The 12,707-nt window shown below is 47.2% G+C and overlaps 1 protein-coding gene across 20 annotated transcripts in view; it reads right to left on the bottom strand.

The window, feature by feature from the left end:
- The window catches only part of LOC117237661 (disintegrin and metalloproteinase domain-containing protein 11), a 72,708-nt gene that overhangs the window by 29,811 nt on the left and 30,190 nt on the right, over positions 1-12,707 (bottom strand). For 19 of the 20 annotated variants that reach the window (XM_033501842.1, XM_033501845.1, XM_033501835.1 and 16 more), the window contains one exon: positions 1,047-1,097. The exons of the other annotated variant lie outside the window; for it this stretch is intronic. In XM_033501842.1, coding sequence (XP_033357733.1) covers positions 1,047-1,097 — 51 coding nt within the window. The remainder of the gene's footprint in view (positions 1-1,046; positions 1,098-12,707) is intronic. 20 annotated transcript variants of the gene reach the window in all.

Genomic DNA, 12,707 nt, shown 5'->3' with positions numbered 1-12,707 from the left:
TGTTTTGTAATTCAGATGTCCCGACGCTTTTCCTCCGACAGCATCCGAAAAGACCGAACGAAATTGTCCCGTGAAACGAAAGAAATCGCGTTGTCTCGTGCAGCGAGAGAAAACCGTGTCACTAGAAATACAAACGATGCCGTATTCTGTGCCGCGGAAATTCTCCGCTTCTCACTGGACGAGATGGCGCGTCGCGGAGCAACGGCCGCCGTTTTAAGAGATTTTACATCGGTTACCCTCGTCTCGTCCATTTTATACTTGGACGCATCGTCCTCCCGTCTAAAATTTAACCCAATTTAAGTTTCGTGTTCCCAGCCAATCACCGCTGTTGACTCAACGATAAAGCATTCTGCGCGTCCGGAGTACTAGATGTAACCGCAGATCGAGTTTCCGAGGGATATGCTGCAATGCGGTCTATCTCCGCCTTTTTCCTTCCTTCGCCTACGTTTCATCGCGATTCGAAGGAAATCTGTGCGTTTCCCGCGTGTCCTTCGATTTTCATCCTTCGTTCTTTCTTTCTTTCTCTCTTTCTCTCTTTCTCTCTTGAGTCCTTTTCGCCGCCAGTCTAAAGCCGTTCGCTCGCAAAGGGTCCAAGCGGGTGGGTTAACTCGAAAACACGAGCATTTACGCGATGAAAAACGCTTTGTCTCGCGACAACGTTAACGAGAACGCAGGGCGGATACGCTGTCGCGCTGCTCTTCTACGCGATAGCATTGATTCGAGTATTCTGTTCGGTGCGCGATTAGTATCTCGGCTCTTATTTGGAGCGCGTTGAATTTTCTACGTCGCCGAGCCGTGTGCCGTGCTTCAAAGAGAACACTGACTTTGACTACAACCTACAACTTCCTATCCATTGTGTATTTACGCGATCGTCTCGTAACTTTGCGTTCCCGTGCTCTCTTTCTCCGTACCTGTGGCGCGACAAACGCTCGGCCTCGTAATACCGTACGCTCGACGCAAGATAGTCGTACGTCGGTAGGCTGTTGCGTAATTAGGCTGTTGCGAAACGTTCGAAAAACCGCGTTCGCCTTTTCTTTTCAACTTACCAACGGAAGTCTCTTCGTTCCAAAAGGAATCATCTAAGGTGTAGTCGCCTTCTGAAACGAAAAAAATAACGAACCGGTTAGCGGCAATCGTATCGACAACGTACACGCTATCGTCTCTAAGTATTTCGATGCCCGTTTATTCTTTACTTTTTCCTATAATTGTTGTCTTGATCGTTGTCTTTTTATTTACCAACCAATTAATATCGACTATCGTCTCTGTCAACAACTATCAACTGTATACGATTGTCTAAGATAATATCACAGGTAACCGTACGATAAAACAGCTTTGTTCGAAATCTATTCTGTATATCGGTTAAACGAACAAACGAAAAATAATAATAATATCACGGCTAAGAAAGAAACTATTACTAACTTAGTTTACAAGTAACGTACTTGTCGCACTCTTGTCTCATTCGTTCGTTTTCCAGTTGCACTGGAACTACTGTTACGCTCGTATCTATCCATCTGTCTCTATGCACGTAAATAGGTAAACATATGCCATAATTTGGAAGCGTGCAAGTACTTGTGGTGCAATCGTAGTAAGAGGGGCAGAGCCAGGGAGTACGCGAATGCGATCGGCGTCCAGTCCCATTCGCTCGCTGGTTGAAAATTCTCAAGTTGGCGAGGAAAACTCCTATGGGAAGCACTCGGTCCGCAACAACGAACCAAGTTGTAGCCCAAAGGAATTTTGGACGGGTTGTCTGAGAATTTTCTCCCACGAGGGACGGAAGTTTCCCGAGATGAAAGTTTCGAAACTACATGCACGAAAAGATTGACAGATGGTCGTATCATCGAGTGACTGGTCTCTTATCGAAAAACGGTATAACGCTCGCGTTACACGATCGTGATCGACCAAGGTGTTTTAAAACGGCTATCGAACGGCTTTTTCAACAGCTGTCCAGGCAGCGCAGCGGACAGCGTTAGCCTCGAGCACGAAAATACAACGGGGAGAAGGTGCGCACTCGGATCCATGCGATATTTGATCGTGTTGGAAGCCTTAGAGGATATCGCGAAAACAAGTGGTGGAAGCGTGTTTAATAAAGAATAACCTGATATACGTACAGTGGCTCGCGAAAGCATCCCAACGCTTTCTACGACGCTTCATCCTTTCCTAAATATATTATGTACATTATATCGGGCCAGTGGAAAAGTTGCCGATCCAGTAGATGTCGCTAAATTATTTATTTGTCTGCCAGTGGCATCGTGTTGTTGTGGTCACGTGTGCAACAGCACGTTTAGCAAGATCGCGCATCAGCTCTTCCTACGATAAAAAGGTTGAAATTTGTCCATTATTTTGCGACAAACGAAGCGCAACGTCGTCGTCTATCGAAGAAGATGAGCCAGAGTGTTGGTCGGAGTTTAGCTTGGAAATTCTTTTATCGTACGGAGAGTCGGTGCACGGTCCTAGTAAACCTGCTGAATGTCTTTTACAGCAGTTGGTTCGACGCAAACGAATCTCTCCTTCGCCCCCTTTCCCAATCTTCTTTTACAATTAGGAAAAACTGTTGTGAAAACGCAACGAGTCTGCCGTTGAAACAACGATCGATCGAATATCGCTCTTTTAATCCGTTACGAGGTTTGCACACGCAACAACGCACGCGACGCGCAGACCAACAATTTACGAGACGTATTGGCATCGGATCACTCGTACTATCGACCCAATAACGCGAAACTCTTTGAAATTTCGTTGGTACCGTAACGAGACGCGACTGTCGTAATAGTGTAATTTGAAAGCAATCCGTCAATGTGTATAGGATGGCTCGCCCGTCGTACCATACCATGGTACGACGCTATGACTCCATCGCTTATCGGAAAACTTGTTAATCTTTTCATCCACTCGGACGATTTAAACGGTACTTGAACGCGGTATTATCGAACCGATTAATACGTATGTAGGTATTTCGAACGGAGTGGCGTAAAAACGCCAATCGGCCACAGTTATTCCGCATATCACGTTTTTTTTTCCTTACGTCTTTTACGTCTTTTAGGTAGCTATACACCGAGAAGAGTAGCTTGGTAGGAAGAAAGGATAGCGATATCCTTTCCTAAGAACATTCGTGCTGGGTGGATCGAGATCCGAAAACAAGCCGTCTCCACCTAAATCTCGACAGAACTGCGAGACGATGCTGAACGCAGCATCGCAAACCATTCTGCAGCAGCATTTTCCAACTTGGTCCCCCTCTTCTCATAAACCGTCACGTTCCGCTGCACCTAGCAATCAGTGACGGTCACGCTTCGTCGATTTTCCCTGTATAACCATTCGGCACGTTGCGCGTTTAGCACATTTGCCGGGTTGCTATGTCTGCGAAACGTCGCGAGCCTGCCGATAAACGAGCCACCGAGCCAGCTCGATCATAGATTCCTCCTTTGCTTCTACTTGCCCACTGCACACCCCCTTATGATAATCGACGCTGTTTCTCGGCTCGTTTCATCTAGCGTTGCGCTAGCCAGAGTTTTCCACGGTTGATGTCGGTTTGGCCAGCTGCTTTCTGCTTGATCCGTGACGATCGATCAAACGCGCCCCGTCACCGACCAGTAGCGGATTCACGAGCGCGCGATACGGGCGGCCGTCCCAACCCCACAACCAACAAAAAGACGCATTTAATTATTTAGCTTATAATTATAATAATAAAATATAAATTACAAGCGAATTCTAAATATCGCGAAAGAAGGTTCAAATGTGTACTCGTGTATTTTTACGCGTTTCGCGTCTCTAGGAGAAGACAATGGTAGAAACGAACAAACATTAGGATGTTTAAACGCGTGACTTTCTTGTCGTCGTGTCGTTAAAAGTATTGAAAAAGTCACAATTATTTCAGAAAAAGTCACAATTATTATCTTTTCGAATACTTGACACGCCAGATGCGTTTAATCGTGCTGCATACATTCCGAGTTTCTAAAATGAAATTAATTTGAACCAGTTAGGAAGTATCCGTTTCGTTTGTTTCTTTTCCTTGTGAATCTCCGTTGTGCCGGCACCCGGTTACACCGGGCTCGCTACACCGATCCCCGTGGCCGGCCCTGGCAGGAAGGCACAAACAGAATGAGAGAAAAGGGGTTCGAAGACTTGGAAAAGCGCACAACGCGCGCAGTAATCGCCACGAATACACGTGTCTGTATCCGATGGAAAAATATACGAGTCGGGTACGAAACTTTTCTCCCAAGTTTCATTAAAGCCCGCGAAACTTTTTCATCTCCGTGCCCATCCCGGGGTTTCATAAAATTCATAAAATGGACGGCGTGCAGATAAAAAGACTCGGTTGCCAGTGGCCTAGTTCCTCGTAGTATACGAAAAATAAGCCCGAGGCGAAGAGGGCCTCGAATAGATGATAGTCAATGACGATGTTTCTATAGGGGCTCGGTCGTGGGGCGACTTTCAGGTAGGCGAGCGACCAGAGGAATTCTGCCGGGGGTAATCGACGCGCTCGAAATTACTTCTGTTTCCCACCTTCCCCCTTCTTTAATAACTAATCGCCGAGTTATCGTACGTTGCCCTTCGTTGGACGGCCGCGTCTTCCTCACCAACGTTCTCGGCTTGTCAACGTCATCTACGTTCTCATCTCGTGCATCTCATCCACGTTTCGTCCAGCGTGTACTCGATCGTAGAGACAAAAAAGAAAAGAAAAGAAGGAGCGATCGATCGATCGAACTCGAACTAGAATTGCCATTGAATCCAGTTGAATCGGAAGTTGTACGCTACCTTGTCTTCTTAGGGCAAGTCCGGCGAATTAACTTTTAATTCCATCGAGTTGCCGCGACGAAATGGCAAGACGACGCGGACACGAGGAAATTGTCTGCCACCGGATGGGACCGAATTCTGGGTACAGCGGCCCGTAAAAGTACGTACGTTATGCGATCGAGTGTTAATTCTCACGTTAAATCGAATGTTAAAGACGAATAGGGACGGATCGACAAAGAGGCATAACATTTTTTACGTGTTTTGGCAACGATAGAAACGCGAAACTCGCAGTTGTTATACGGGTTTGTACGAATTTTCAAGTTCGTTCGGCTGTCACGCTAAAATGTCTATCCAATTTGAAGATATACCCACAAGTTGCAACACTTTCTTGCAAACTCGTATTTAGCACAAAATTGATATTTATACGGTACGAATAGTCAAAGCTGCCGTAAAACTCCCACTGAATAGTTAGACTTATTATATTAATTTATATTATATTAATATCGCTAACATCGGTTTAAATACTTTTCCGATCTCTGCAAAATATATACGCTGTCGGTGAAAAGTATTCGAACATTTACTTATTTTAACTACAGATCAAACTGCGATGATTTGATTGCTCATAATCACCGTAGCTACGCATAATGGTACGTTGTAATCCGATTAAGTTTATCTTCAAAGCAGCAATATATAATATGTATTTGTCACATCTTATACGTATATTTCTAATACGATATAACAGAATAAGCGAGTATACGTATATTTTGTCACTTTACAAGCTCTTTATCTACAGATTCTTTAATTCCTCGACTCGCAAGACGGATTAACAGCAACCAGTGATATCTAAACAGCAAATGTATATATCGTTCTATGCAACAAACACTAAGATAAATTATTGCTACGTTTTTTAGTAAGTAAAGCAAAGCAAGGGTCGCTTCCAATTATTAATTGTTAATTCCTATAGCTATAGTTAATTTTCTATAGCTTGGTCAAATTCACACACCGTTACTGCAAATCGACCGTGGCGTTGGGATGCTACGCGTTTGCAGAATCGTTAAAAATTCTGATCGACCTAACCATTTACTCGAATACGTCTTACGAACGTAATCGCGAATATTTCAGGTTTCGCTCCCTAAAGCAACTCTGCTTCTGTCGCTGATACCCACCCGACCATTGTTCCACTCGTTTCGCCGACGATTTCGAACAGCAGTCGCGTTACGATTGTTCCATCTAAATCAGTTTCATCGACCAGGGACCCTGCCTCTCTTAACAACGTCGGCAAGCTTGCCGGCTGTTGCAGCGAAACACGATTAGAACGTATTATATGGTGGAGTAAGAGGAGGGCCGCGGCCTAATGTTCGCACAGTGAAATTAAACGGTTCAGAAAGTTGTATAATCTGCCACGTAGAGCGGCCCAGTGGCGAAGTTGATGGCAACAAGGAGAAAGATTTACGAAAGTTTAGGTTCTGCCCGTGTCGTCGGACAAACTTGCCCTTTTCCATAACGTTTTCATCGTTTCTCATATTCTTCACGACAGTGGATTCACTAATCCTCCTTAGAAACTTAGAAACGTGTCGCTGCTTATGCGAAAACGCGAGTCTAGCCGCACGTTTCATGACAGAAAATGGCAAGGCGCGTCTGACGGACGATTCCCAAAAACACTGCGCGCGATCGGACGATTAACCCGAGGAAAAATTGGCCTCGCCGCGGAAAAAAGCTGGCGTCGCAACCGATGAACTCGGCTCGTTTCTTCTCGCCTCGGGCCTTTTAACGATTTCGCGCCCAGGCTGTCTCTCTCTCTCTCTCTCTTTTATTCTATCTTGCTCTCTTTTGCTCTCTGTTCGCGAAGCCGACGTTTCGCAGCAAAGATTTCCCGAGCTGGTACGTAGCTAAAATTCTGCACCGGATACGCGATACTCGCGTGGAATTCAACCATCGCGGGCGTCACGCCCATGGTGGAATTAACCGATTCGCGGTTTCGTATAATCCATCGTACGAGTCGACGCTAGTAGAAATAACAAAGTAACGGGAATCCGGATTTCATATGGCAGACGTGACAGTCTACGAGTTTGTGGAACTAGTGGTCGGAACAGTAACGTTCGTACGCGTACGCGTTCCCGCTCCCTTGCAGGCACAAATTGCTGGAAAAGCACACGCCTCTCGGACGTAATCCGATCCGACTGATTTTCTTCCTCTTCCATTTTTCGATGAATTCGGACAAAACACGCGTAGAGAGAGAGAGAGAGAGAGAGAGAGAGAGAATATCATTTTATTTCCGAGCAGAACACAGATCGGTAAGGAGAATAGGAATATCGTGGCTCGCAGACCTACAGACGGTGCAGCTCGTTCGCCTCACTGAAATCCACTTGATTTTCTCGCGTGGCACGTTCTAAAGAACAAAATGATCGGCGGCCTTTTGTTTCGCTGGACGAATTAGACGGGCGAATTCAGATACATCGTTGAAACGTGAATGCCGACTAGCAGCGTACCACCCACAACGCGATGCGACGCCATGCGACGCGATGCGACGCGATGCGACGTGACGTAACGCGACGCAGCAACAGCATGGAAAACGCGAACCATCCATCGGATACCCGCTAGGTAGCGAGCTTCTTTTCGCATGGGCGCTAGCCGTTTTAACTCGATCAGCGAGTTTGCGCTTTGTTCTAATTACTTGGAGCGATATTCTTTGTGCATCAGGGGAAAGAAAAGCCTTGGAAATCAACATCGTCCGATATATACGCACGGTCAGCCGCCAAAGTATTCGTACAGCCTTCAAAATGGAATAACTTTTTTAAAATTGAACGACTGGAGACTCTTCGAGAAGCTAGAAGGTTCGGTTGGCTAGTTTGGCGTGTAAAAGCAATTTTGACAACATTGAAATCGGTAGGAACGATGGAATTTCAATTTCCTTAACGTTTCTTTTATCTAGCTTCTCGAAAAAGCTCGAGTGGTTCGGTCCAATTTGAAAAAAGTTCTTCCGTTTTGAAGAGGCTACGATTACTTTCGTGGCTGGCTGTACCTATTATATCCTTCTCTACGAGTAATAGCGAGTTTTAGGCTCGTGCAACGACGCTCACGCTGTCGACCCACGTAACGTGGAAATAAAATTTGACAGAGTTCCCCTGTCCCTGTTTCGTCAATAACGAGGTTTTTCGCTCGGCAATCGGCCGGCCTTTCCTCCTTTCTCCCGTAAATCGTTCGATTCCCGATGAACGAAAAGTTTTCGAAATAAATGAAAGCTTTCCGAGATGAAAGAGCGTCGTCGTCGTCGTCGTTGTCGTCGCAACTGCATCCGCTTGTCCTATATAAAGCAAGGAGCCAACGTCAACGGCTCTCACAGATATCCACTGCTCGAATATCTCGTAATTAGTCGTGTGTCTTTGGCATCGGACGTTCGTGCAAAAGTAGAAATCATCGAGTACTATTCGATTCCATTCGATCCGATTACGTTGCATTCTATTCCGTTCGATTCGCTAATTGCGTCCGTGGTACGTCACGATTATCGAGGTCGCCGCTGAATAGTGGGAATCGGGGGAAAAATAATAATGCCGCTTTGGCATGGTAAAATCGAGCAGCGTGACACGCGTTACTCGTTGTACGTTCGCATCGTTTATCGAAGCTAGCATTCCGTTATATCTCGTCCATCTCCGTCTTATGCGATTTCTCAAATATTCACGTGCATTATATTTACACGCATATGCCACGGGGTACTTTGACGCATCAAAGTGACCGCAGTCACAGCTGCCATTACACGCGTCTCCCCTGTACGCGCGTTCCCATACACAACGGTTAGCAACTTTTCGGCTGGCCAGAAATAGAGGCAGACGATTGACGGCAGATTATCGTGCACGTGCACGCCAAGATCAGCCGTTTCATCAAATTTACATAGCGTTACTACAACTCGACCGTACATCGGACCGAATACTTTACGGTGTCGGAGCGGCAGCGTCGCAGGCAAATTTCCAAATCCGACTTTATCGAAAATGAGATTTCGCACGAAAAAGTTGTATTCTACGCTTTCGACTTATCCCCACGTAGAAAATAGCCTTCTACCGATTATCCGCTCCTATCTAGCTGACTATATGCTAGCTGGCAGTCAAGTAAATTCACGCATAACGGAAATTTGCAAATTGTAATAACGCAAATTGTATCGTGAATTACGGACCACCCTGTATAGCAGCCTGTATCCTGCACCGCGGAAACTTTCTATCTTTTTCGACGAACCGATCGTGTCAGATCGTGAAGAAACGCTCGAGGAAGCGAGTTGTTGTCCGTACCTCTCTTTTCCAAGCTGTGGATCCGCCGTTCCGATCGGTTTTCTATCGGTAGCCGTGCCGCGTGCAAATAAACACGAGAATCGATACGGTGAGGGGATCGCGTTGCACGATGACGTTAGTTTTCGATTTTAACGAACGCGATGATAGAGAGCGGATTCGTCGTCGCGCGTTTCCCACGGTCCGCATCGATTCGGCCGCAGTATGTACGTACGTATGTACGTATGTATATTAAATTCTCGATGCTATCGAGCGAAACATCGGAATCGCGTGTCTCGTAAAGCACGGACCGTGCCACGTTGCTCTACGCGTTTATACCACTTTGTTTTCCTAACTAGCTCGTACCTGTCGTGGCTTAAAACGGCTTAACGGACGACCCTGTTGTATCCGCGCAACACCGTACCCTGCAACACCCTGTACACGTCGCAAAAACGACCAACCTCTCATCCAGACGCGGAAAATTGAAACGTTAAACGGCTTCGCGCGTTCCAACGATCCCGGGCAAACCACGCGCGACCGCGATGCACATGTAATCGAATGGAACTTAAACTAGCGACAAAATCCTAGTCCGTCAAACACCGTTCTCTTTCTTTCTCTTTTTCTTTCTCCTTCTTTTCTTCTTCCTTTTCATTTTTTTTCTTTTTTCTTTTTTTTTTATACCGATCGATATCGATACTTTCTGCGTTATCGCCAGTCATAAGCCTTTTCTCGCGCACGATATCCTATCGATGCGATGACTTATCGTATAAATATCGTGTGTCCAGCTTTCGTGGAATTTGTGTTTCAATATGCAACGAATAACCGTTTCTTCGCGTCGCATAGAAAATCACATTTATATCTGTGTTACAGATGTGTGTCGAAAACGATATTTCTCTTTATCGTACTTGGTGTGTGTACATAGAGATACGTATTTTCAAGAACCACGAGGCGTTTTACGTCGGTGAAAAGTCCGTTTTATAAATCGCGAAAACGCGAAAAGCGTATTATTTATCAGCAGCGGATTATTTAAGCGATCGCGACGTAACGTCCGAATTCTGCTCCGCGATTATGTCATTCCGGTGTAAATTCGCATACCCGATGCAACGCGACTGGACGCGACGCGACGCGACGCGACGGATCGATCGAGCATGTAACGAACAGTGACGCGTATTAACTTACAAAGCATTAGGATATCGTACGATAATAGGTTACAGAATTTAGGATGTAGGAGAACGAGCAAAGAGAAACACGGAATATTTTTCAGCGCGCATCGTCACTGACGTAACTGTCCAGGCCCATTTATCGTCCGGTTCAGACAAGGGCGTAGTCGATTGGCAAAACTTGGACGACTCGTCGAAGAAACTAGAACGAACTGCGTACAGGCTGAGTCTAAAATGGCCGCGGTTTAGCCCCTCCTGAACACATGCAGTAATATTTTTTTTGCCCAAGTTTGTCGACCTATCGCTTTTGAAGGTCCTGTACACGCGCGCGCGCGCGCACACACACACAGAGGCACGTAATAGGTAGAGCTTGCAACTGGAATTTGAAAACTATTGGATCTCGGTCGGAAAGTCTGGGGACGATACGTTTGTTCGACGTGGCAGGCGTTGCGAGGGATCTCGTTCGATTTAGTATCATGGAATACGGCCACGAGTGAAAACTATTTACGCCAGATGGTTGGCGAAGCTGGGTGAACGGTAGCCAGAATCGGTGCATTATAAAGCGGCAAAAGCGGTCGGCAGTCTATAATTTATTTCCATTAGCCGAAAATAGCTCGCACGTGTAATTCGATTTCGCGGTAAATCGCGAACGCGTCGTCGGCGTGTATTTTTAAAGCGACTGCAATTTTCCGTTAAACGCGCCCGTTGCCCGATTACACCGGCAACGATTACGGCGGCGTAAATGGGGCGTGCCGATATTTTCCCGTTCTCGTTGACCCTTATTAAATTTTCATTCGATTCGGCGAACGCGCGCAGCCAACGTCGCGTTGCGTCGTCGAATAACTCTCGAACGAGAAGAGTCTCGAGGTGGCGTTTCTCCTCAGAAACAACACACACTTTCCCTACTCGTGTGCTAGAACGCATGGAAACGCAAGGTGCGACACTACCGAATAGACAGCAGAAGATTATCGTACGGGATGGCGTACGCATTCGCTAGGATTTTATCGGCGCGAATAAAATTTGTCGAAATAAAGTCGTTTGGTGATACGTATTGGAAGAGCGAAAGTAGAATATCGGCTGGTCACTGGAAGGCCCGGACACTGGGCATTTGCAGGTTTCGCAGCGTTCCGACCATGCGGATCCCGGGTACAGCTATCCGGTATGTCGATCTCCGTCTAGTCGGTCTTCTACGTGGACCCGCGTACCCTGGGTCCTCCCGCAGTGCTGCCAACGCGGAGCTGCAAAGTCCCCAGACGAGCGCGTTCCGTTCCGCGCAGAACCGACCAGATAATCGGAGTTGCTCCGCGACAAAGATAGATAAATAGATAAGTAGACGGACGGAGAAGGAGAAGAGGAGGCGCGGATAACTAGGCCGAGAGCGAACGAGGGAGACAGCGAGAGAGGCTGGGTGGGCCAGCAGGGTGGAAAGAAAACGGGGCGGGGGAGAGAAGAGTATAGACACAAGAGGGTAGAGAAGCAAGTTGAAGAGGGGTTGAAACGAGGAAGGGAGACGGAGATGGAGCAACAGAGAGAGAGAGAGAGAGAGAATGTTGAGAGAGTGAGAGAGAGAGAGAGTGAGAGAGAGAGGGAGTGAGAGAGAGAGTGAGAGAGAGAGACTGGGAGAGAGAGAGAGAGTGAGAGAGAGTGAGGCGGTGGAGCAGGTTGCGGAGAAGAAGGGTGAGAGGGACGCGGATCCCGGAGCGTTCGGTACCATTGCATATCCCGCACATCTCGCAGGTGCAGGGCGTGGTGCCTTGTCGGCAATATCGATTACAAACCCGGGCGGTTGCGCATTCACGTCGACACGTGGACGTGGACCGGCAGCCAGACTAAATTTGTGTTGCCCTATATTTTAGGTTCCTGCACTCATCTGCCTCTCAAAGATTGATTGCTTTTCCCTCCAGCACCCCGAGTCCGCCGCGGCCTATCCTCCGACACCGACGGACGCGCTCGAATTTACGGTCTACGCCGTCCGCGATCACGCCGTCTCTCACAGTACGTGTACGCCTCCCTCGTGTGTTTCATTGCTTGCTCTCCGAAACAGACGGAGAGGACGCACGCTATCCCAGGGTTACGTCCTTTCCCTGCTGTATCTGTTTCCCGTCTTCTCTGCTCTACCCTGTATCCCTCTCGCCCGTCTTTTTCTCCTTCTTCTCGCCCTCGAAACGAGCTTAACCGGCGCGCTCGCCCGAAGCAACGACTCGACCAAGAGAAACAGGATATCGACTCGTATCGGGGCCAGCCCTTCTTTCCCTTCTCTTTCTTCTCTTTTCTCCCTTCTTTTCTCCTTTCTTTCTTTCTTTCTTTCTTTCTTTCTTTCTTTCTTTCCTCCTCCCCTTCTTTTCTTCTTCCGCTCGCCTTTGTTGCGGCCGCTGTACCAGTCCGAGTCCGAGTCCGAGTCGATACTCGACCCACCATTTTTATCGCCGGTCGCAGCCACCTACTTGCTGCTAGGACGCTGCTTGAATTTATTCGCCGCGCCGCTCGCATCTTTCAATTTCTCCTCCTTCGGAGAGTTTACAGATCAGCGCCGTCGATTAATTCGTCGGTCCGCCAAAGTCGAATC

Source organism: Bombus vosnesenskii, unplaced genomic scaffold (genome assembly GCF_011952255.1).
Source record: "Bombus vosnesenskii isolate JDL3184/JDL3185 unplaced genomic scaffold, Bvos_JDL3184-5_v1.1 scf7180000013395, whole genome shotgun sequence".
NCBI lineage: Eukaryota > Metazoa > Arthropoda > Insecta > Hymenoptera > Apidae > Bombus > Bombus vosnesenskii.
Note: the sequence above shows the minus strand (reverse complement) of the source record. Positions and strands in the feature narration are given on the sequence as shown.